At 29.3% G+C, this 23411-nt stretch overlaps 4 protein-coding genes across 5 annotated transcripts; 3 read left to right on the top strand and 1 right to left on the bottom strand.

Moving 5' to 3' along the window:
• Positions 1–1382: 1382 nt before the first annotated feature.
• LOC126921775 (ras-related protein Rab-1A) lies at positions 1383–3993 on the top strand. Its single transcript, XM_050733640.1, has 4 exons — positions 1383–1769; positions 2778–3174; positions 3240–3470; positions 3582–3993. The coding sequence occupies exons 1-3, from the start codon at positions 1747–1749 to the stop codon at positions 3438–3440; spliced, it is 621 nt and encodes a 206-aa protein (XP_050589597.1). The 5' UTR covers positions 1383–1746; the 3' UTR covers positions 3441–3470; positions 3582–3993.
• A 1078-nt stretch (positions 3994–5071) lies between these two features.
• On the top strand, positions 5072–8142 carry LOC126921727 (exocyst complex component 5). Its single transcript, XM_050733531.1, has 6 exons — positions 5072–5340; positions 5431–5874; positions 5958–6535; positions 6604–7092; positions 7163–7670; positions 7749–8142. The coding sequence occupies exons 1-6, from the start codon at positions 5308–5310 to the stop codon at positions 7845–7847; spliced, it is 2151 nt and encodes a 716-aa protein (XP_050589488.1). The 5' UTR covers positions 5072–5307; the 3' UTR covers positions 7848–8142.
• A 1018-nt stretch (positions 8143–9160) lies between these two features.
• On the bottom strand, positions 9161–12791 carry LOC126921755 (protein arginine N-methyltransferase 1). Of its 2 annotated transcripts, XM_050733606.1 has the most exons (3): positions 12643–12791; positions 11810–11950; positions 9161–10939 (listed from the first exon to the last, which is right to left on the bottom strand). In XM_050733606.1, the coding sequence occupies exons 2-3, from the start codon at positions 11873–11875 to the stop codon at positions 9857–9859; spliced, it is 1149 nt and encodes a 382-aa protein (XP_050589563.1). In that variant the 5' UTR covers positions 11876–11950; positions 12643–12791; the 3' UTR covers positions 9161–9856. The 2 variants fall into 2 exon arrangements, with proteins under 2 accessions (XP_050589563.1, XP_050589564.1); XM_050733607.1 differs by lacking the exons at positions 11810–11950; positions 12643–12791 and adding an exon at positions 11309–11449.
• Positions 12792–12974: 183 nt separating this feature from the next.
• On the top strand, positions 12975–22727 carry LOC126921703 (AT-rich interactive domain-containing protein 4B). The gene is made up of 7 exons (XM_050733460.1): positions 12975–13229; positions 14021–14457; positions 14537–14782; positions 14997–15201; positions 15268–19726; positions 19805–19945; positions 20050–22727. Exons 1-7 carry the CDS (start codon positions 13224–13226, stop codon positions 20091–20093), a joined length of 5538 nt encoding a protein of 1845 aa, XP_050589417.1. The 5' UTR covers positions 12975–13223; the 3' UTR covers positions 20094–22727.
• The last annotated feature ends 684 nt before the right edge of the window (positions 22728–23411 follow it).

The following is a 23411-nucleotide window of genomic DNA, read 5'->3' as shown; positions in this document are numbered from 1 at the left end:
TCGAACGCCAAATTTTTAGCTCTAGGATTTTGTCAGAAAATGACGTTATTTCCAGGAATTGGTTGCAAATACATTTTATGTTATTTTATTCTTTTAATACTTACCAATACTTATCAATTTTCTTGAACTGTTTCGTTATTTTTTGTAATTTTTTTGTAATTTAATTTTGTAATTTTCCTTAAAGGAATCGAAATTGGAAAAAATTTAAGGATTGTGAATGTCGGATGGATTTGAAATAATTAAACGCTTTATTCATTTGCAAAATAAAATTTTTTATTTAATTCAATATGAAAGTTTACAACAATTGTATAATTTTTAACGAATTCATAATTTTCTGTATAACAATTTGTGTAATTGTCAGAAGTATGCACATATTTTACACCACGTCGTAAATACATTTATTACCATTTGTGAGACCATTTTATACGTGTCAGATTATGTTTATTGTTCTATATGTATTTCTTCTATTAACCATTCAATATCCATTTTTTATCAATCTAACCTAATTTAATTTTTTTAATCAAAATTACAATATTAATAAACGAGCACTTCCTTTCGACCTATACTTTTTACTTCAAATTTCAAAAACTTTTTATAAATTAGAAACACTCTGTATATATCTTCATTCCAAATATTAGGTCATTTACGATCACTTTATAGTACATTTATGGCATTTACAATTAACGACACAAACTACATTTAACATATTTCTGGTAATTATATAATTTTATAATAATTTAAACAACTCTTCTTATACGAAAATGACGATCAAATACTTATAAATACTCGTTTTACGACATAGCGCAGCGTTTTTGTCGCTCGTTTTCGAATCACCATTAAGCGCATGCTTTCGTTCAACTCTGTAAGGCCAGGTAGGTACAAATTACGATCCTGTGCATAATCGTGATCTCGCGTATGTCAGTATATGTCCTCAATCCCGTATATACAATCGAACGTATAAACACACATTTCCTCTCTCACTGTGCATACATCATGGACATAGTAATATATCCCTATGTTCACGGCATATGTATCGTGGTTTCTTCCGTCAAACATATTTGGGGGAGGGGGGGAATGTGCGTATAGTTCGGCCGTCTGACCGTTAGAGGCGGTAATTCATAGAGCATCTTTTGGCTGAAATTCCCCTATACTCACCAGCGATCTTCCTACTTACTTATCTCTGATAGTACTCAGGTAGCAGTAGCTTGAAAATACGTTCTAAGGCCGTGATTTTAGATGCACGTATAACAATACATGAGATTAATAAAATTTCCGATATCGATATCCAATTGAAAAAGCTTAACCATCAATTTCATTTGTATGGCATTTCTAAATATATAATACTATATTTATTTATAACAACATAAATTTTGAAAATAATGCATATTGGAAAAAATACACGAATTAGAGAATAAGAGGAGAAAAAAAACCCCAAAAAAGAGAGAAGAGAAGCGTTCCTAAAAGATAAGAAGTGCGCAGACGTGGTTCTCGTGTTAGAATCGCTCGTGTCCCGTCAAATAGAGGGAGTGAAACAGCATCTGCTGCCATTCTGGCATTACGTCAATGGTAGACATTTCATTTGCTGGTTTGGGAGGAGTTACCGTGACCGCCATTGTTACAGCTCGTTCGTATTGAAGAACGTGATCTGTGAATCTTTACCGTCACATCGTCGAAACGAATCGTGTCCATTTTTTAGATTTCCTTAACGACGGTACACGATATTAGTGAGCGTGTTCTGAGCGTAGCATGTCCACAATGAATCCTGAATAGTAAGTAAACTTCTTTTTGCGCAGACATAAGTATATCTAAGATATGTTCATTTCGTGAAATTTATAATCAATTATTTATAACTGTAACAACGAACGAGGCTAAAAAGACAAACTTAATGCTATTAATGTTTTATACAGCCACGTTAGTACGAAAAAGTTTTGTTTAACGTTTACTATCTGACAGATTTACTATCCCCCGCCCCCTCTTTGTCTCTTTCTACCCATGTTCACAAGCCATATTTTAGAAATTCATTCTCTGTTGTTTTTCTTATTTTCAATTTTTGTATAAATTCATTTCTTAATCTGTGTTAACTATTTTTGATAAATTCAAACTTTAAATCTGGAAAACTTACACGCAAATACATGAAAAAATTTTTTTAAGTGATTTGAGAAAATTGATCTTGTAGAATGTTATAAAAAGTATGAGGCAAAGTTCGTTGTTACTTGTATTGTGTTTGAATGTTTTGTTAAATTACATGTGCGAAAATAATACAAATAACAATAAAATAAAGTACATATATAACAAAAAAACTTATGATTTTATATCTAAAATTTTAAAAAAAGATTGCTGTTTTTGCTATATATTTACAAATTAATTTTTTTCCAGATTTCTAATTATTGTTCATGTTTTATGTTTATGATCAAATATATAATAATTATTGTGTAATACAATGTAATTTTACTTCCTGATTATAATAATCTTTTACATATGTTATTTATTGTTTAGAAATAGTTATGTTTATATCAACTCAGTTTAATTATTATAGATTTTAATCATTAAACAAAATATATTATTGTATACAAAGAACGCTTAACAATATATTTACTTGCTTTTATAACCTTGTATTGATTGTTTTTTTATTTTGGAATTAAACAAAACATCTTTAAATATTAACAAAAATAAATGTTGCCATAAATTAACTAAAATAAATTATAAATTGAAATTAATTATGTACATTGCTTATTTAATATAATTTAACCTTATTTATTGTAAACATCTTTTTGCAGTGATTACTTATTTAAGTTACTTTTAATTGGAGATTCTGGAGTTGGAAAATCATGTCTTCTACTCCGTTTTGCTGATGACACATACACAGAAAGTTATATCAGTACTATTGGTGTAGATTTCAAAATACGAACAATTGATCTAGATGGAAAAACAATAAAATTACAAATCTGGGATACAGCAGGTCAAGAACGATTTAGAACAATTACAAGTTCTTATTATAGGGGTGCACATGGTATTATCGTTGTTTATGACTGTACGGATCAAGAAACATTTAATAATGTTAAACAATGGCTGGAAGAGATTGATCGTTATGCATGTGATAATGTGAATAAGCTGCTGGTTGGCAATAAATGTGATCTTCACACTAAAAAAGTTGTTGATTACACAACAGCAAAAGTAAGAAAGCTATGATAATATTAACATTTTAATTGCATTAATTTCTTGTATAATTTTGTAAATAGGAATATGCAGACCAGCTTGGTATACCATTCTTAGAAACATCTGCAAAAAATGCAATGAATGTAGAACAAGCTTTTATGACAATGGCTGCAGAAATAAAACTTAGAGTAGGTCCTCCATCAAGTGGAAACAGTGATCCTGCAAATAAGGTGAAAATAGAACATGGACGTCCGATTGAATCCTCTAAATCTGGGTGCTGCTGAGAAATGTAATTTTACATCCTTGTAACCAAAGTAAGTTTTTTTATGTTTGCTAATAAGGACTACTAATTGTACAACTATAACTGAAAATTATAATATAAAAAATTCTTCTTTGTACATTAATGTTAAATCTTTTAATTGCAGAAGGACATCTTATGGTAGCAGTTTCATACTGCATTAAAAAACATTACCAAGAGAAACAAGAAAGATTGTGGAAGTTTCAGTTTATATTAATAAAAATAAGGAGGTGTGAAGCATTATTATGGACCACCAACTCTGTTAGCAGAGTTGAATAAAACAAGTTTTGTTCTATCTTTTTTTCAAGAAAGGAGAACATAATTATTAACTTGCTAATTATCTAGTGCAAAAAACTGACCATAGGAAAATTTGTCGGAATAGCATTGAGGATCATTGATTCTATGCAATGATGCGTTTTACGACAATTCGAATTTATAAAGTAAATTACATAATACTATGTATCGTGGTTATAAAGATAAGCATTCTTATTTTTTAGCGTAATTGTAACATGTATAATTGAATGTTTTTTGTCTTAGAAGGAAGTCATTCTTACTCTTTGTACTACCCAAACATTTTTCCACATTTTATTCCAAACTCTTGAGATAAACAAGAATTAGAGTAATAACATACTGAAACATGCCGTCATCGCTGCCTCCCTCTTTTTTCAGTGCTCATTAGTGTAATTTAATAACAATATATTAATAAATATTTCAACACTAATACAAAAAATGGTAAATAGTATACCTATACGTACAAGAATAATTAAATATGTTATATATGTTCCAGTTGGTAACTTCTATAAAGTTACGTCAATTTTTTTAAATATGTGCTACTTATAAAATTTATAAAACTATTTGCCTATTATGAATACATCACGTCGTTTGTAAAATATAGCCGATATGTTTTGTCTTATATTTAAACGGTAAGCTTATATTCAGAAAGCTTTGTATTCCATACGAGTTTGTAAGATGAAAATTTTGGCAAAATATTATCTTCCTCTTATATTGGTTGTTTATTGTTCAAGACATCTAGTTCACGTTTTTTATGTTACATATTTATTATTTCAATTGTTTTCGCTTTCCTATGATGAGAACATATGAAAAACATTTAATAAGTCAGGTTATTTTAATAAAATTTTATTCTATGCAATAATAATATCAAAAAAAACTTTATATACCATATATTATTCTAATTTTTACTGAAAAGGGTAAAAAGAAAGAAAAAAAGGAGAAAAGACATATTTTGTACAAAACTCATATTACGATTGCAAATGATCTTGCTTTTGTATTGTTATTAAAAAAGGTTTATGAAAACAAAATAAGAATATTTCGAAACTGTGTGGGATTTCTTTCATTATAATAATATTTGTTTATTACACGAATTAGTTAGTAAGAACGTATGAAGTTCTTCATAAGAAAGGCGTATATAACAAGTAAATGTATGACTATAGAAAATAAAAATATGTAAGTTAAGAACTAATTATTTCTTATTTCACCCATATACTTTGTAATTTTTTTATTGTATTAATTTGTAATATTGTGTGGACTATATATATGATATGAAATAGTATTCGATGTATTTAAAGATATTTAATTTGATACATATGGGTACGTTCTTTAGTATAGTTAATGTAAGATAGAGTTAGACAAGAACGATACATATTCAGGCTATTCAACGATTACGAAATGAAATGTTTTTTGTAGTACTTATAGATTTTAATAAATGATTAACAACAATCTTTTATTAAAATTTATATATTTTATATTATTTTTTATCAACAAAATCAATATTTGTATTTAATAATAAAATTATAACCTTACTTTCATACAAGTGTCATCTAAACTTCGTCAAAATGATGCAACAATATATGAAAGAGTTAGAACAGGTAAATTATATATTAAAATAATAAATTTGAATTGTCCTTGTTTTATAAAACATTAATAATAATAATATCCTTTTAATAAAATTTTTTCAGGATCCATTTGATCCTGAAGAGTTCGTTGAAAGACTTGCTTGGAGAACAGTTAATGATACTACAAAAGATGATGGAAAAACATTTTTTGATCCTACAATAGTACATGAAACTTTCTTGCAAGCAATTAAAGATTTACAAATTTTACAGGAACGTCAACAAAAAAAATGTGACAAACTTGAAACAGCATTGAAAGATGAAGAAGCAAGGCATATACTAGAAATACTTGAGTTACAAGAAAGAAATAAACATTCTATTGATCTGTTTCATCAATTAGATGAAAGAATAAATCTTGTAGCTACTAAGGTTTTACATTTAGGAGATCAGTTGGAAAGTGTTAATACTCCAAGAGCTAGAGCTGTTGAGGCTCAAAAATTAATGAGGCATTTTTCAGATTTTTTAAGCCCTGGACCTTTGACAGATCCAATTTTTACAGATAAGTCTTCGGTATATGTGCACCTGTTTTATCTATCTAATGTGTGATTGTATTGTACATGGAACAAGAATTAAAACTCTTTATTCTATAATAGCTAGATGAAGCAGCAGATGTAATACAAAAACTCCATCTTATATCGCAAGAATTACCATCAGAAAAATTTGAACATGCCAAGAAAAAAATTGCAGTTAAGTATGATGAGATTGAAAGAAATCTTATAGAAGAATTTGTTAGAGCACATAATAGAGAAGATGCCATTCGTATGAGAGAACTAGCATCAGTTCTAGCTCATTTTAAAGGATATTCTCAATGTATTGATGCATTTATAGAGCAAAGCCAAATGGGCTCATTTGGTGGAAAGGATGTTTTTCAAGATGTAATACCTATGTGTACAAAATATCATAAATTAATGCAACAAGTATTTACAAATCCTGAACAGGTGATGGCAAAATTTGTATTAAATATTTATCATTTAAGACTTCAGAAATATGCAGTTGCTAAATTAGCAGATAAAACTGACCCTGATAAGTACCTTAGAAATTTATATGATTTATATACAAGAACTGTGAAATTGTCTACAGAATTGAAAATGTTTAATATGGGTACTGATGATACATATCTTGCCAAGCTCACTAGAAATATATTTCAAAAATATCTGGATGCTTATATTATGTAAGTTCACATAAAGAGTAGTTAATACATCTGTAATAGTCAAATGTTAATCAGTGCAATATTTCTAGCATGGAAACAAAAGTATTGAGGGAAAAATCAGCAGCACTTCTTATTGAATATTATGAATCTAAAAATCATCAAAAGAAACAATTACAAAGTGGTGGATTTCAAGAGTTAAGAAGAGACTTACAAGCAGTTTTAGGTGCAAGGACTAATATAAATATAGCACAAATAGAAAATTATGGGGGAGAGACCTTTTTATCAGAGGAACTTGCAATTGCTTTGTTACAAAGAAGTAAATTGGCATTTCAAAGATGTCAGTTATTATCAAAACCTGACGATATACCAATAAATACACTTCAGATTTTGGAGATACTATTACAGTATTTAATAAGTGAACATGTTGATTATGCATTGGAATTGGGTTTACAAAGTGTACCAATTCCTGAAAGTAGAACTCAACCTGAGATTCATTTTTTCAATGTTGTGCGTCAATGTAATGCAATTGTACGCTTATTAGAGGAACAATTTAACGATAGTGTGATACCTCTTGTAGTGTAAGATTTACTTCATTTATTTTACATATAATTTTATTTTGAAAATATATATAAAATATAATCTTTTTAGGTCTACATCTAAGCACGGAGATTGCATGTTAAAGAAAAAAGCTGTGTTAGATCAAATAGATATGAAACTAGAGACAGGATTAGATAGAAGTATAAATGCTATTATTGGTTGGGTAAAAGTGTACCTACAAAGCGAACAACGAAAGACTGATTTTAAACTTGAAACTGATGTGGATACCTTAAGCACTCCAGCTTGTTTAACAGTTGTACAATATGTTACTGGAATGATTCGACATATTCGAAGTACTTTAGATGGGAAAAATTTAAATACTGTTCTAACTGAACTTGGAGTACGATTTCATAAAGTTATTTACGATCATTTACAACAATTTCAATTTAATTCTGCTGGTGCTATGTGTGCAATATGTGATATGAACGAATATCGTAAATGTGTCAAGGAACTTGAAATTGATCTTGTTACTAATTTATTTGATACCTTACATGCTTTATGCAATTTATTACTAGTTAAACCGGAAAATTTGAAACAAGTTTGTACAGGAGATCAATTGGTATGTATGGTACTTTTAATTATAAATTTTCCCAGATTAATTGCAAAATTAAAACAGTTATTTCTTTTATTATTACAGGCAACATTAGACCGTAATGTTCTAGTGAATTTTATACAATTAAGAACTGATTATAAAACACAGAAATTAGCAAATTATTTAAAGGGTTTAGCCACATAATAAATTCATATCATCTGTAAATAGTCAACATTTTTGAAATTTGTTATATACAGTATTTAGGATGAATAATACAACCAAAATAATATTATTGTATAAACTAAATTTTAATAAGTGAAGATATTGCTTTCATTGTAATAATAATGCTATACTATCTGCCCTGTTGTACAAAATTTTGTCATTATATAGTTAAACTATATAAAAGCAATGACTTCCTCATCTTTTAAGCTTTGATTATATATTAGAAGATAAATAATTTCTTTCCTTTCCTAGTTTTATAATAAATGCTAAATATGTATATATTTGTAGCAAATATTTATTTTATTAGTTTGTAAGATTGTCATAAACAATTGCTGTTTCTGTTATGAGAATTTTTCTTATTTTAGAGGAAAATGGTATGTATAGACAAACTTTGTCAAACTTTTCTATTTATATATTATTTTCATTTGGTTATTTTTAATACAAATTGATGTCAGATAATTATTTGTTCAAAATTTTGTGATATATTTTTCGACGTATTACATACCACTTTAATTAAAGCACATTTTCATATATTGTACTAAATTTTGTAGTTGATCTCTATAATTTTATTGGAGAATACCATTTTTAAATGTATTTATGTGTACATAATTTTGTTTTAGTTTTCAATTTTAATGAATATTTTTATTAAATCAAATATTTTATAATTAATAAGTATTAAGATTTGGGGAAAAAGAACTATCAAAGTATAACATTTTAATGATCTAATTTCTGTAAAGAGAATTTAGAAAGTAGAACTTATAATATTGAAATTATACATTAAAGCAAATAAAAAAAAATTTTTGTCTTGTTTATTTACATGCATATTTTAAATATATCACATTGTTTTTGAAGTTGTGTCATGAATTAAGATCTTATCTTCATAAAATGGATTATTAATTTTGCAAGTGTAGAATACATGTTTATTTCCAAATTTATTAATTGGTGGTAATTGGTAATTTAGAAAAATGTTGGAAGTACATACAAAATATAAAATTTCCATATATTATATATAGGATTAGTGATATAATATAAAGTAATATTTAATTGTAAAATTTTCATGCGTAATTAATTTAACTGGATATTGAACTTAACCATCACTAGAGATTTGTAATGTTCCATCAAAACATCACAAAAATCTTAAATGTTGTATAAATTGTTATACTAACAATATTAGTAGCACAAGTGTTATATATAAAAACTAAAATAATATTAGTAGTTTTTTTTTAATGAATGCAACATGGATATTACTAATATTAAGCATAATTGTAGATAGGTGTTGATAAAATGAATAGTACTAACAATAAGCTTCCATTTACTATCAAATTAACAAAATATAATATTATAAATCTTCCACTTGTCATACATAATATAAGCGAGCATTTCCAAATTATTTTATTATTTGGAATATAGTTACATGTATATTCTACAGGTCATGAATTTGGAAAGAAGTTATGTTTTAAGAATACGGTACAAATATGTGGTAAATAAAATGTATGTTGTTTTAAACAAATTCATTAACTTATACAATATTAAATCAATAATGATTTAATAGCCAAAATTGAGTTATACATAAAACAGACAGAAAATTTACAATATGGAATATAAAATGGTCACAGAGAAAAATTAAATTATGAATTATAGTATTCATATTTCTAATACACACTTACATGAAGTAATGTCTTGTAAATGTACACTATTTGTGATTAAGTAATATACCAACCCTATTGTTCTTAGTTGTAAGTCATCATATTGCAAACTCTTACTAGATTAACAAGGAATCTAGACATTTTGTTAAATATAAAGTAGGAAGCCTCTAACTTTCTTACAATTAAAAATTAAAAACATTTAAATAATTCACACCATTCATTGTACCGTACTATTAAATTTCATTAAATCATCTAATATAATTCAATGATAACTAAAGTCTTGGTGTCTATTTGATTATAGTGTTATGAACCATGAAAATAAAAAGATGAATAATCTGATAGGTATCAGCGCATACGATAAGTATTAGTTTCATGTACTTGGCACAATTCTCCTTTGAAGTCCAATTCAATGCTGAAATCCAAATCTCTGTAGTTCCTTGCATTGGGCTTCATTGAAAATACACCATATATTTCTTCTCCTTTTTTAACTGTCATATATTCATCAAAGTAGAATACAGTTTGTTTCCAATGAGTATACTGTACTTCCGGTGCTGTACTAAAGCCAATACGTTTGTGGCACTTGGTGAATTCGATGTTGAAGAACGTAACTAATGCTTGAACATAATCGTTTCTGCGAACTTGTAAAGTAAATGGCGATGAAAATTCCAGATCAGCCTTAGTTACTGTGTATAAGTCAACTTCTTTAATGAGGCATGCATTTGTAACAACTTGTTTTGGGTCCACAACATCCACTAGAGGTTCACTAATTGCTACTTTTCTTATACTACTCATGTCAAATCCATATACATCATCCCACCAGTTTATTTTCTCATCCTTATATTGTCTATCTTCAATGCCACAAATAAATAGAGTTGCTTTGTCAGGAAATAACATTCCATCTTCACGAAGCCATTTATCTCTAGCAAAAAGCACTGTGTCTAACATTGATTCGTAGAATAAACAATAACCCATCCATTCAGAAATAATTATGTCAACTTTTTCAATGCCATCAGGTAATGAAACTTCTTCAACTTTTCCTTTCAGTATTGTTATAACATTTGACAGCTGATTTGCCTCTACAATTTTTTCTGCATATTCAACGATATTTGAACACTCAATACCAATAACTCTGGCTGCTCCAGCTTTAGCAGCAAACATTGAAAGTATACCAGTTCCACAACCAATATCAAGAACGGTTTTTCCTTTGAAAAGGTGTTTATTATGATACATAGAATTACGGTAAGTCACTGTACGCACTTCATCCTTTAGCATTTCTTCATGAATTCCATAATGTGCATATGAGTCAAAATAATAATCTCGAGATGTCATATCATCCACAGAAATAGATTCCCTACAAGATGATGGTGTAGCATCTTTGTTTGATGCAGTGCTATTTTCTGTAACTTCCATAGATTCCATTTTTGATATCTGTAATAATACAAAAAGCCAAAATTAATAATAATAAAAAATGATGCATATATGCATTAATATAAAAATAAATAAATATCTCATAATTGAGATTAATACATTAATATTACCAAAATTAGATGAAAATACATTATTAAAACAATTTACTTTTATAATATTAAATCGTTATTTAGAAATAAAAAAATATTATTTTTTGTTAAAGTATGGCTTTTGATAAAAAATATTAAAACTAATTGATTTATATATATAAGAAAAGAACCTACAATTATCTACTAACACGTGATATGAGCTCATTATCTCAAATTAATATATATAAATTTCTTTTTCACTTAAATATAGTAAAAAAAATTATAATTAAACATTAATTACAATGTCGTTCATCAGTAACAGGGAACGCAAGATTTCGAAACGATGAAATCGTCGAATATTCTTGTTTCGGCCGACACCGAGGAAACGTACACACGTGCCCGCCAAAATGAATGGCGTCTGTTTAAGATCGAATGATCAGACGAGATTCTTTACACGCACACATATTTCTATACCATCGTGTGATTAGTACATATATGCCATACGCAATTGAATATAGTCAAATTTCCTTCGAATAATATGCATAAATAACCTCGAAATGATCAAAAATTATTTTTAAAGATATTTTTAGAGAAAGTAAGAAATGAAGATTGGACTAGTCAATTTGTCTTTAAGATACTTAGCAGTAGTGAAAAACTATTATGACAAACGACATTCAAACATATTCTTCTTTTAAAAATTTATTAAATATCGTATGTTGTTCGTATGAATGTTAATACATCAATAAAATAGTTATGGTGTTTTTGTCTCCAATTTTATGTAAATATTCAGCTTAAAACTTACTGAATTCTCTGCTGTGCACATGCCACTCTGGTTGATTTCTACCGGCACTTCATTACTCGACGCCATTTTGTTCCGCGTCACAGCAGACGACTATAGGCAGGAACGTAGTACGAAGGCACATGGCAAATTCTAAATATGGTTCTGTCAACAAATATTCATATAATGATTAGTAAATATAATTACCAATTTCCTCGTTCTTTATAATTTACAATTACGTTTAATTAAAACTTACGTATCAATTTAATTAATATTCTAGTTAGATTTAGTTGTCATTACTTACAAATATAATTGAAAGTATGGCTATAACAATATTAATATTATTATATACGGTATTAAATTTACCTTATTTACATACAAATTTTCTTAGAAACTTTTGTCTGCTATTATAATTAATATTACTATTAATGATACTACAGAATTTTTTACATGACAATAACAAATATATAAAGTAATCAATTTTATATTTAATATGGTTATACATATTATTGTTAAAGATTAAAATTAATACGTTTTATTAATACGAGCAATATATTATATTATATTCTAATTTAAAAATAATTTAAACATTTGAAAGATGTGCGTTATAACAAGATTTGGTTACAAATCTGGAGTTGTAATATTCTTTGTGCAAGATCATAGAAACTATTTAAACTATCGTTTCTTATATGTTTCTCATGTACTAGAATCGTTCCAATCTCTTTAGAACGCAGAAATTATATAATCCTTCGCACAATGCATCATACGATTATTTTACAAAAAATATAGATCTTAATGCAATGTTTTCTCCTATAAACAAATATATCTGTATTTTTTACAATCCACAGGATACGCACACATGAAATTTATTGAGGAAACTACACCAAATGTTTGTCGTTTGTACGAAACGTATTGAGATCACTTCTCGCTGAAATGTTCCAACAGAAACGACCATCCAAAATTGTGATGCTGTGGACAACATTGATACATCCCTGTCGTATGCGCAGTGCGGACTTTCTACTATTTCAATTTTTCTTGGAAAGAGATATTCATTTATTTCGAAACGTTATTGAAAAATTGTAACTTATTTAGGTAATCCTATATTTATCGAGATCACGAATAATTTCACTGTAGGAGCGTAACTTTAATTTTGTATCTTTACTCAGTTGTTTTCAGAAAGTGCAAAGACATCATCCAATAGGAGTCGAGTGGCTAGCTGACAAGTTGCGTCGGGGTGGAAATGGGCAGGGAACAGGAGCTTGTACGCATTCGGGCCGTGAAGTGTTGGTTTCGCGAAGGGGGTCAGATTCTCACAGTCAAGTGGAATTTTTCCTGTGTTGTTACTTTCAACGATATAATGTAAAACTGTTCGATTTTAATGTCACTCACGTGCCAATGTCTTAAGATTATTTATATGGAGATCGTGGAGCGCTAGAAGATGCTGGTAAGGAAAAACAGGCGGGAGCAAAGTTGACGTAGAAACAAGTGCGCAAAGATTGTATAGTTGAGTTCCTTTCTTTTTTTTTTCTGCCGCGTGCACAGAGAAAGTTAAAATCCGTGCTTTTGTTATGTAGTTACAACGCTTTCGCAGGTCATTTACTTCGGACGAATGTCTCGCCTAAAGTACCTTCGAGGTTACAACTATTACCTGATGTCTGAGAAATCGACAGGCTGTCACGAACGTAGTGGACTTCGTTTTGAAAACGTGGTTAAGATATCAAAGTATGAGTTTTATTTCAACGAAAACGTATCTTCGTGCGAAAGTTCTTGTTTATCGTAAGGCAATCTCGATATAAAAATAATCTTCGGTACCTGCGAGGCATGACCGCCTACATAAACAATAGCTCATCATACGAGGCAGCTGGCTTTTTATATCAATTTTCATGCTTTTATTATTTAAGTTCTGTCGTTGATAACAGTCGAAATAATGTTTTGTATGTGATTAGATCATAGTTCTCGATAAACCCTCAAGACCTAATAAATAATAAATAATAAACAAAATTATTTCAAATTTCGTTAATATCATGTTGTCATTGTTATGATTTTTTCTTAAGGCAATATATATGTATATATATATTCATGTATATATAATACAAGATACTAAAATTTTGTCTTTATATGTATCTCATTAGTTTAGACAGAGAGTGAATGTATGATGACTATGGAAGTATGTCATGAGCAAAAGTTAGATTTAAAAAGTACAAATATTAAATATACATGTATTTTTTGTTACAGGGAGACGATCCACCGTACCTATCAGTGGGTACGGAGGTTAGTGCTAAATACAAGGGTGCCTTTTGTGAAGCAAAAATTCGGAAAGTAGTAAGATCAGTGAAATGCAGGGTGACATATAAACAAGGCTTGGGTACAGCAACAGTAGCTGATGATCAGATAAAAGGGACTTTAAGAGTAGGTGCATCTGTTGAAGCTAAACATGGAGATAGAAAAGAATTTGTGGAAGCTACTATCACTAAAATTCAAGATTGTAGTCAATATACTGTAGTTTTTGATGATGGAGATATTACTACATTAAGAAGAACTGCACTTTGTTTGAAAAGTGGAAGACATTTTGCAGAGAGTGAAACATTGGACCAACTTCCTTTGACACATCCAGAACATTTTGGAAATCCAGTAATTGGAGGAAGAAGAGGACGGCGGTCTAGACAAGCACAGTGAGTGTTGTGAAATAATATCAGCAATATAATTTTATGAAGTAACTTGTGTTATTACTTATAAAAATAATTGTTATAGAGATGAAAGTAGTGATGATGAAGATAGTCCTCCACGAGGAACTCGTGATTCAGGTTCTAGTGGAACAGGCAAAGAAGGAATGGAGACAGAACCTGAAATTGGACGAGTTGTATGTGTGGAACTTGGAGATAAAAAGAAGAAAGATAATTGGTTCCCTGGATTAGTGGTTGCTCCAACTGCTCAAGATACAGTGAGAATTCGAGTGAGAGACGACTACCTTGTGCGATCATTTAAGGATGCACGATAGTAAGTATGATCTGTGTTCATATATAAACAGATTTTATGAAAACTATGAAAAAACAAGTAAAATGGTTGAAATGATAACAAAATATTTTTTTTCCTATTAAAACTTATTCTAAAACTATAAAATCTATTTAAATGTGTCTGTTAAAAATCAGCTGTACATTGATACTTATTTTATTATTTTCTATTGTATTACTGTTACTTTTTGCATATTTAGTTATACAGTTCCAAAGAAAGAGGCCACTGAATTCACAAAAGAACTTGTCAACAAAGTTGAGAATAGTACATTGAAGGTTGCAGTAGAGAAGGCACTGCTATTTTTAGAAAAGAATGAGTTACCTCCCCATTGGGATAGAGATTCTCTTTTTGGACATTCTGTATCAAGCGGGAACAGTGACTCAGATGGGGAACTTGATTCTGATGTAAGCTCTCTTTTACTAATTTCAATAAATAAATTTAATTTGTTGTAAACATAATTTATTTTCCAGAGTTCTGATGATGAACCGCGTGAAGAAAAAGATCACTTTGTGGCACAACTGTATAAGTTTATGGATGACCGTGGTACACCTATTAACAACTGTCCAATGATAGGTTCTGAGGACATAGATCTATACAGGTTATTTCGAGCTGTCTATAAGTTAGGCGGTTATAATCGTGTAACAAATCAAAATCAATGGAAATTAATAACACGTCGCTTGAGCTTTACAATGCAAAATTCACCATCGACGCACAATTTGGTTAAACAGGCCTATAAGAAATTCTTACATTCCTTTGAAGATTTTTATAGGAAGTTAGGTTGTACTATGGTAAATCATCCAAGGGGTACTATGCGTAAACAACGTCCTGGAAGAAGTCTGATTAGGGATAAAGACAGAAATACGCCCGTACCACCTCAAGTGTCGATCATTAAAAATGAAAAAGAAGAAGAAGATAAAAAAATCATGGAAGAAGAAAAGAAAGAGAAAAAAGAGACTAAGAAAGAACAACCAATAAAAGAGGAAGAAATTGTGAAGATAAAGAAGAAAGATGAATTTGAAGAAAGCGGTAGTGGACAAGACAGTGACGTAAACGTTGAAGGTGAAGCTGAATCTTCATCTAGCAGTGAAAAATCTCAAAAAATTTCAACATCCTTATCCTTGCCAAACAGAGGCAAATCTAAGAATAAAGAAGACACAAAGAAAAAAGTAATAGAAAAAAAGAAAACTGAACCTAAAAGACAAGAAAAGAAAGACGATAAAATGAAAGAAGAGGATGCTGCTAAAACAAGGTCTAAATCTAAAGATGATAATGCAAAAAGTAAAATGTCTTCTGAAAATAGGGAAACACGAACTCCATCGAGAGAATCGGAAAGAAAAACTTTATCTAAGCAAAGACGATTGATGGATGAAGATTTAAAGAAACGGGGGAGAAAACGAAAAGAGTATGAAGCAGAAAAATCACGTACAGACGAACAATCAACAGACTCAGCTCCTTGTTACAAAGGACCTGTAGAATTAGGAGATAGACTAAAAGTATATTATGGACCTACTCATGAATCTAAAGTTACTTATGAAGCTAAAGTTATTGATATGGAAAAAGATAGTACAGAACCAATGTATTTAGTGCATTATACTGGATGGAATACGAGATATGATGAATGGATTAAACCATCGAGGATAGCACAGAATTTTACACAAGCTCAAGGTAGAGTAAAACGAATTAAAGCTAGTTCACGACCTCAAACTCCCAGTACGAATTTATCAAATAACATCAATAAGTCATCAAAAATTGTTTCTAACACTAATTCAAATGCATCTCAAAATCGACGTCGAGCGCAAAGTGTTGCACCTACTACATCAGTTGTTTCATCTACTACGACAAAAGAAATCAAGAAAGAAGATAAGGAAAAAGAAATATCTCAACCAACTAGATCTACGACTCCATTGTCTGTTATAAGTTCTAGTTCTAGAACCAAAAGTCCAGCAACACCAGCAAATCGTCAAATACGAACAAGAAATAATGATACATCTAGCATGGAACATCGAAGGCGTACTAGGAGAACTTCTGGACATGCGGATATAGTTCCATCAGAAACTGAAGAAAGTGAAACATATGATTCAGATACTACAGAATCTGAACAAACAAGAACAAAATCTAAGATTACAGAGGAAAGAAAACGTAGAGAAGCGAGATACAGAGTTGAAGACAGAATAAAACCTGATGAAACCAGCGAGGGTGAAGAAGACAAAGATAATTTAGAAGAACCACGTAGAGGTAGGCGTTTAAGAAGAACGATTAGTAAATCGCAAGGTATAAAATCTGAACCAGATAGTGATGAAGAACAACCGAAAGGTCGAGATTTTGACCTAAATCAAATACGATCTGAATTAAAAGGTTTTGATAAAGCAGTGAAATTAGAGCTTGTTAGGGTTGAACCTGATCCAGAGGATGAAATAAAAATGGAAGAAAAAGAGAATGTTGTTTCAATATCACCAAAATTAGAAAAAAAATTAGAGCCATCAAAATTAGAAATAATGCCTGAATCTAAAATAGTAGATAATACGGAAGATATATATGAATTTAAAGAACCAGAACCATTTGAATTTGAGGTACGAAATAAACGAGATACAAGTGGAGAAAAAGATAAGATAAAAAAGAGAGTGTTTGAAGAAGAACCGAAAAGCCCTAAAAAGAAACAAAAAATAGTTGTATCACCAGTTGTAAAAGAAACTAAATCAGAAACCGACAACGATTCACGAAAGAAAGTAAAGAAATTATTCAGTAAAAGGACTGATGATATTACAGACAATTTACCTTCTCACAAATCACTACAATCTACATCATTAGCAACATGTGAAGAAGCGTTCGATAAGCTTTGTGAATCACCTTCATTTAATCCGGTGAAACCAATACCTATTATTGAGGAAACGGGTAAAATAAATAATGGTATAGATCTTTTATTTAGCGATTTACCTGGAGATGATGATGCTACTCATGACGACTCAGAAGATCGTTTAATAATATCAGAGGCAGAAGTTTCAGAAGCAGAACAAGAAAACTTATTTACATATCAGCAAGAAATGTTTCCTTCTAATGATGGAAATGATTCAATGGAATCCAATAAAGAAGACACAAGTGTACAAATTGAATCGGTAAGAGAGGATATAACATTAACAGTTTCAAATAAACCTGATATAGCTGTTGAACAGAAACAAAGCATTAAATCTCCTTTACATTGTCAATCTCCAGAATTAAAACCATTAGATCCAAAGTTATTAGATATTACACCTGTTTCATCTCCAATTGTAACAATTCCAGCACCAATTAGTGCAAGATTACCAGCTACATCTACAATCGAAGAAAAACTTTCAGCTGCAATGGTTTTTCGTAATAAAACTAAAGATGTTAAAAAAGAAGATGAAATTCCAGAAGTTGTATGGAAACCCTCAAAAGAAATTTCTAAGAAGTTAGATATCGTAGTTGCACAAAAAAGTAAAGAAGATCAGCATGGGCCTAAGACTGAAAGTGAGAATAAGAAACGAGAAGAGGAAGAGATTGTAATAAATAATGAAAACCAATGTAAAGAAATAATGTGTGTAGTAATTAAACAAAAAGAAGAAGAACTTCAACAATTTAAACTTAAAAAAGAAGTAGAAATAAAAAAATTTGTTGAAACAAAAACAGAACATAAAAAGATACATGAAACTGAAGAAGAAGAATGGAAACATATAGAAAATGAGAAGTCTAAGAAAACAGAAGATGAATTTAAAGAACACGATTTTAAAGAAAAGGAAAAGGAAAATCATAAGAAGATAATCAGTCAAGATATGGTAGATTCTGCAGATAGTAGTGATTCTGAACAGAGGTTAATAATCGATAATGAGGAATCACAAGATGTGAAAAGTTCGTCAAATTTTGATGTTAAGTTAAGAGCAGAGTTAGATAGGCTTCAAGACACACAAGAAAGGTATTCACAATTACAAACACAAAAATCTATGCAACCATTAAAACATCAACCACAAGAATGTATTACTGAATTTAAAACTGAGATCAAAGAAACGCCTGTTATAAAAACAGATGAAGAGGGAGAGGCAATTAATTCTTTACTATGTGAGGAAGAAATACCAGGTTCACCAGCACCTATTACTGAAAATATAGAACAAATAAACGCTGGTCCATCCTGTTCACCTCCAAAAGTTGAAACTACAGAAAATAGTATAGTATTAATGGAAATGCCATTTGCAAGTGCTCCTACATCTGGTCAGAGTACAACCAGCAGCACTGTTGCCACTCTGAGTATGGCATTGCCAAAAACTGTGGAGACATCTGTCCCAGTTTCTTTATCTATGCAACAAAATCCTACTCTAGGTATGAGACAACAGCAGTCTCATCATCAACATTTACCTGCACTAATGCCTGCACAGAGGAGAGAAAGCAATGAAGCAGCACCTGTAATGGATAATACACCTCCAACTACACCTGATTCAAGCATTTCCAATATCTCTGGATCCCCAAGAGAAGAAAGAACAGGTGGTTCATCACCAACTTCAGAGGATAATATGAAACATAATCGTGATAGTTCTGAAGCAGACAATGATAGTGGTGGGAAAGGTCCAGGATTCAGTGAAGATGACACATTGCCAAATGTTGAAGGAAATTCTGCAGATAGAATATTAAAACCACCAGCAAAGCGATCCATTGAAGAAACACAATCGCCTAAAAAACGTAAGAGGAGTAGGAAGCATTCAGAATGTGATAAAAATACTACTAAAAAAGCGGGAAGACATAGTAATAGACATGGTAGACATGGTGGTGGAAGTGATAGCGATGATACAAGTGAAGGTTCTAATTTATGTGGAATTAATACAACTTCAGCAAATCACACAAATATCACTAGTGTTCCTGATCTTAGTAATTACTCATCGAGATCACCTCGACCGACGAAATATAATTTTTATGTGGAATTAGGTAATGGATTAGTTTTCTTCCTTAATTTTAATGTCTTACCTATAAAAAGAAAATGTTAACCTTTTGTGTTTAACATAGATCCTGAATTGGATGGCAGTCAAAGGATAGCTGTACTACAGCAAAAATTAGCTGAGTTACGTAAAACATATAATGCTGTGAAAGTTGAACTTGCCGCTATTGAAAGACGCAGAAAAAAGTTAAGAAGAAGAGAACGAGAAGGTAAATATTTTATGAATAATTAATGTTTTTATGAATAAAGTATTAGAGAAATTTTTATATGAAATTTGTTTTATATGTAAAAAATGTATTCATTTTGATTTTAGCTATAAAGGCAGCTAAAGCAGAAATGCAACAGGCCTGTTCGTGATGAGCTGCCTTGAAACATCCTAATTATCTTAACCTCCACTAAAGAAATTTTTATACAACACCGGAAGATAATAGGATAGTATCACTATATGGACATCCTGCAATTATAGCAGATTTCATGACAATTTTTACCTTCCTAATATCGTTTAGGTAAATTTTCCCCCATTAATATAAATTGTAGATATAGATATAAGATTTAGTATAAATGAGGAACACTTACCAGAATGAAGATATATATTCATATATGCTTTGTGTTGTACATTGTTTTCTCAAGAACATAACGTAACAGTTGAAAATTTTTATCCTCAATTTGTCATTTCACCTGCTCAGATGCAAAGTACAAATTATCGAACTTGATGATCATTTCATCGTTCATTCTTCTTTTTTAAGAAAAGGCTGAGAAAAATGTTACCGGTAGTGTGTTATTGTAAAGACATCTTGGGAACAAATAATTGTCTAAGCCGTCTGTCATTTTCGTTTCGAGTATAGCTTATAACACCGTTGGCGGTTGAGCTGTTTTCAAGACGATAAAATAAAGATGTCAAGTGCAACAACCATCACATATTTCCTAGAATAGAAAATTTTGTATATATTAGAAGTAGTAATGTTATAGTAGTTCGCAATATACGTATATACGTAAATAGAATTTTAGCGTCTTTGCGATCGAAATTTTTTATTTAAAAAATAAAAGGAAATGTTGCAATGTGGTTCATAAAGTAGTAAGAAGTTAATCATATTCAAAGCAATGTTCATTTGTACGTAAACAACTTGTGAAATGAACGGATGATTGTATATTGATATATATGTGAGATATAGCACAATTTTTAACTTCCAAAAAGTGAATCACTTTAATTTATGTATATAATTTACGTAAATAGAATATCCTATTATAATTATTCTAAAATACGAAGCACTCAAGTTTATTCGTATTTCATACCAAATTTCTTGACAAAGTGCATAGAATTGGATTTTCAACTATGCAATTGTCATGAATGCAGCTCAACGTTTATCAATTTACAGCCTTTTGCATTATATTTGAAAAATTGCTGCCATTGTGCTTTAATCATCAGATAGGTATTAGACGTTCGTCGTCGTGTATATCGTAATTGGTCAAAGATGCATTTATATTTCTATTTGAGCGTTGAAGTACCTCAGGTACTAAATTAAAAGGAAACAAAAAAAATTAAACTTAAGAAACAAGTTGCAGAAAACAAAATCAAATACCCCTGAGTGGAATTAAATTTGTACGAAGACATGTTGGCTGATAAAAAGAATGAAATTTTATATAGATATATATTATATATTTTTTATAAAAAAATCAGTCGCGGACATGCTTTATGGTATCAGACAACATGATCATACATTGATTGGGGGAAAAATGAAAGAAAATAAGGAGTTGGGCTCCATAAATCTTTGTACATATTTTACATTGTGTGTGTTGATAACACTCATAAGTCAGGTTTTAGTAGTTTATCGCACACAGATATAGCTACGCATATTATTGTATAATGGTTTCAGAAATCTTGCAGTAGCACATACTAAATGTTTGTTTTAAGAAGTCAAGAGAATGTGTATCGACACTCAATCAAGTAATACTTACAATCAATTAATACCTACAAAAATATTTACATTTCATCAAATTGTATTAAAAGAAAGAATATTTTATTTAAAATATTCTTTATATTTCGTTGTTTACATTATTGTATGATTCCAGCAGAACTATGTAAAAACATTTTATTTTGAAAGTGATTTCCATTATTATAATTAACAATGAAAATAGTTTAAGATATTTAAATATAAAAGTATTGTAAAACATACGTAGAAATATATATACATATTGTACAATTCAGTTTAATAAACTACAGGATAATTGACAGCAAAATTGTAAACAGTAATATTAAAACGTTAATATCAATAATATTGTTATTTCTTTTGGTTGCATACAGCTCTTACATAAAGCTCTGCTTAGATATTATATATTTTTAGTATGCACATGGTTTCAAATAAATATTCAAATTCTACTTCTGTTTTGCAAAATAGTAATATTTCTAGATAAAATATCTAGAAATATAGAATATACTATTAGATAAATGGACCTCTATTTATTTGGAGGGTAAGTAAGATAATAAATGCATCCTAAGCAGATTTTATATAGGTGCACCCGTTATTTTATTATGATTTCTCATTACCTTTATTACTATAATTTATTATTTGCAATTTACATTTAGGCAGTAATATTTATAGGAAAACACTATTATACAGGTCATCAGTTATTAATTTGAGAATATTGGCTACATTTATAGGTAAAATATTATATACACATATTGATCACAGATATAACAAATTTATATTGTCTTTTCTTATGCAGTGATAATGATATATTAAATAAAAAAGTAAAATAAAGTAAAATTTCTCAAATAACGTTAAAATATTTAAGGCTTTACAATAATGTTTGAGTGACGAACACAACTTTGTCTTCTAAAAACAAATTTTCTCTTTGTAAATGATGAATTACATGTCAAATAATACATATAGTAAGCACAATATGGATTGTGTCGCTAACCAATAATATTGTTCCACATAACATTTAATTGTGTTAGCAAATGTTGTTAAGAAATAAATAATCTTAACAAATTATAGTAGTATCAATTATCCTTGTGTCATTTTTATAAAGATTTTTGGTTTTTATAATGTAAAATACTATAATTAATCAAAGTTCTATATATTTAAAAATTTTTATAAATTATTTATTATATTGCAACTTAGAGGTAAACATTCAAATTTTGTTAAACTCTGTGGAATAATATATGTTAATATAATATAATTATGCAGATACTTTTTCATTATACTTTGTACCATATTATATATAAAAGTTGACATATTAAAACTATTGATATTTAATAGTAAAGGATGAATAGTAACATGATTGGTTTAATGTACATTAGTATTGACAATCTTGTATATATCTAATACACAATATTATTAAAAACTTTGCCAACTAAATTTCTTATTTTTACATTCAATTATATAATATAACATCATTTAATATTCTAAGAAATCACTTTGACATATCTATCTATTTATCTTTGTACACCAGTAGTATAGATCTGTTAAAGAAACAATATTATCCTAGAGTATTAAAAGATGTTTAAAAATTTCTATTAATAAAAACTATACAAGATACATCAAATAAAATATTAATTCAATAATTTGAACATTATTAAACATGCCTAAAAATATTCATTGGATATATCATTTACATAAACATATCTATAACTTTATTATTGCTGATTACTAGTCAAGAAAAAAAAATTCCAAT

Source organism: Bombus affinis, chromosome 11 (assembly GCF_024516045.1).
Source record: "Bombus affinis isolate iyBomAffi1 chromosome 11, iyBomAffi1.2, whole genome shotgun sequence".
NCBI lineage: Eukaryota > Metazoa > Arthropoda > Insecta > Hymenoptera > Apidae > Bombus > Bombus affinis.
The sequence above is the reverse complement of the archived record's forward strand: the minus strand, read 5'-3'. Positions and strand labels throughout refer to the sequence as shown.

What these genes read in the sequence shown, in the direction of transcription:
- LOC126921775 (XM_050733640.1), top strand. Translation starts at nt 1,747, where the DNA reads ATGTCCACAATGAATCCTGAATA. An exon ending in TCCACAATGAATCCTGAATA is followed by an intron (nt 1,770 to 2,777) that starts GTAAGTAAACTT and finishes ATCTTTTTGCAG; the next exon opens with TGATTACTTATTTAAGTTAC. An exon ending in TTGATTACACAACAGCAAAA is followed by an intron (nt 3,175 to 3,239) that starts GTAAGAAAGCTA and finishes TTTTGTAAATAG; the next exon opens with GAATATGCAGACCAGCTTGG.
- LOC126921727 (XM_050733531.1), top strand. Translation starts at nt 5,308, where the DNA reads ATGATGCAACAATATATGAAAGAGTTAGAACAG. An exon ending in TATCTGGATGCTTATATTAT is followed by an intron (nt 6,536 to 6,603) that starts GTAAGTTCACAT and finishes CAATATTTCTAG; the next exon opens with CATGGAAACAAAAGTATTGA. An exon ending in TTTGTACAGGAGATCAATTG is followed by an intron (nt 7,671 to 7,748) that starts GTATGTATGGTA and finishes TTATTATTACAG; the next exon opens with GCAACATTAGACCGTAATGT.
- LOC126921755 (XM_050733606.1), bottom strand. Translation starts at nt 11,875, where the DNA reads ATGGCGTCGAGTAATGAAGTGCCGGTAGAAATCAACCAGAGTGGCATG. An exon ending in TGTGCACAGCAGAGAATTCA is followed by an intron (nt 10,940 to 11,809) that starts GTAAGTTTTAAG and finishes GTATTATTACAG; the next exon opens with ATATCAAAAATGGAATCTAT.
- LOC126921703 (XM_050733460.1), top strand. An exon ending in CGGCGGTCTAGACAAGCACA is followed by an intron (nt 14,458 to 14,536) that starts GTGAGTGTTGTG and finishes TAATTGTTATAG; the next exon opens with AGATGAAAGTAGTGATGATG. An exon ending in TCATTTAAGGATGCACGATA is followed by an intron (nt 14,783 to 14,996) that starts GTAAGTATGATC and finishes TTGCATATTTAG; the next exon opens with TTATACAGTTCCAAAGAAAG.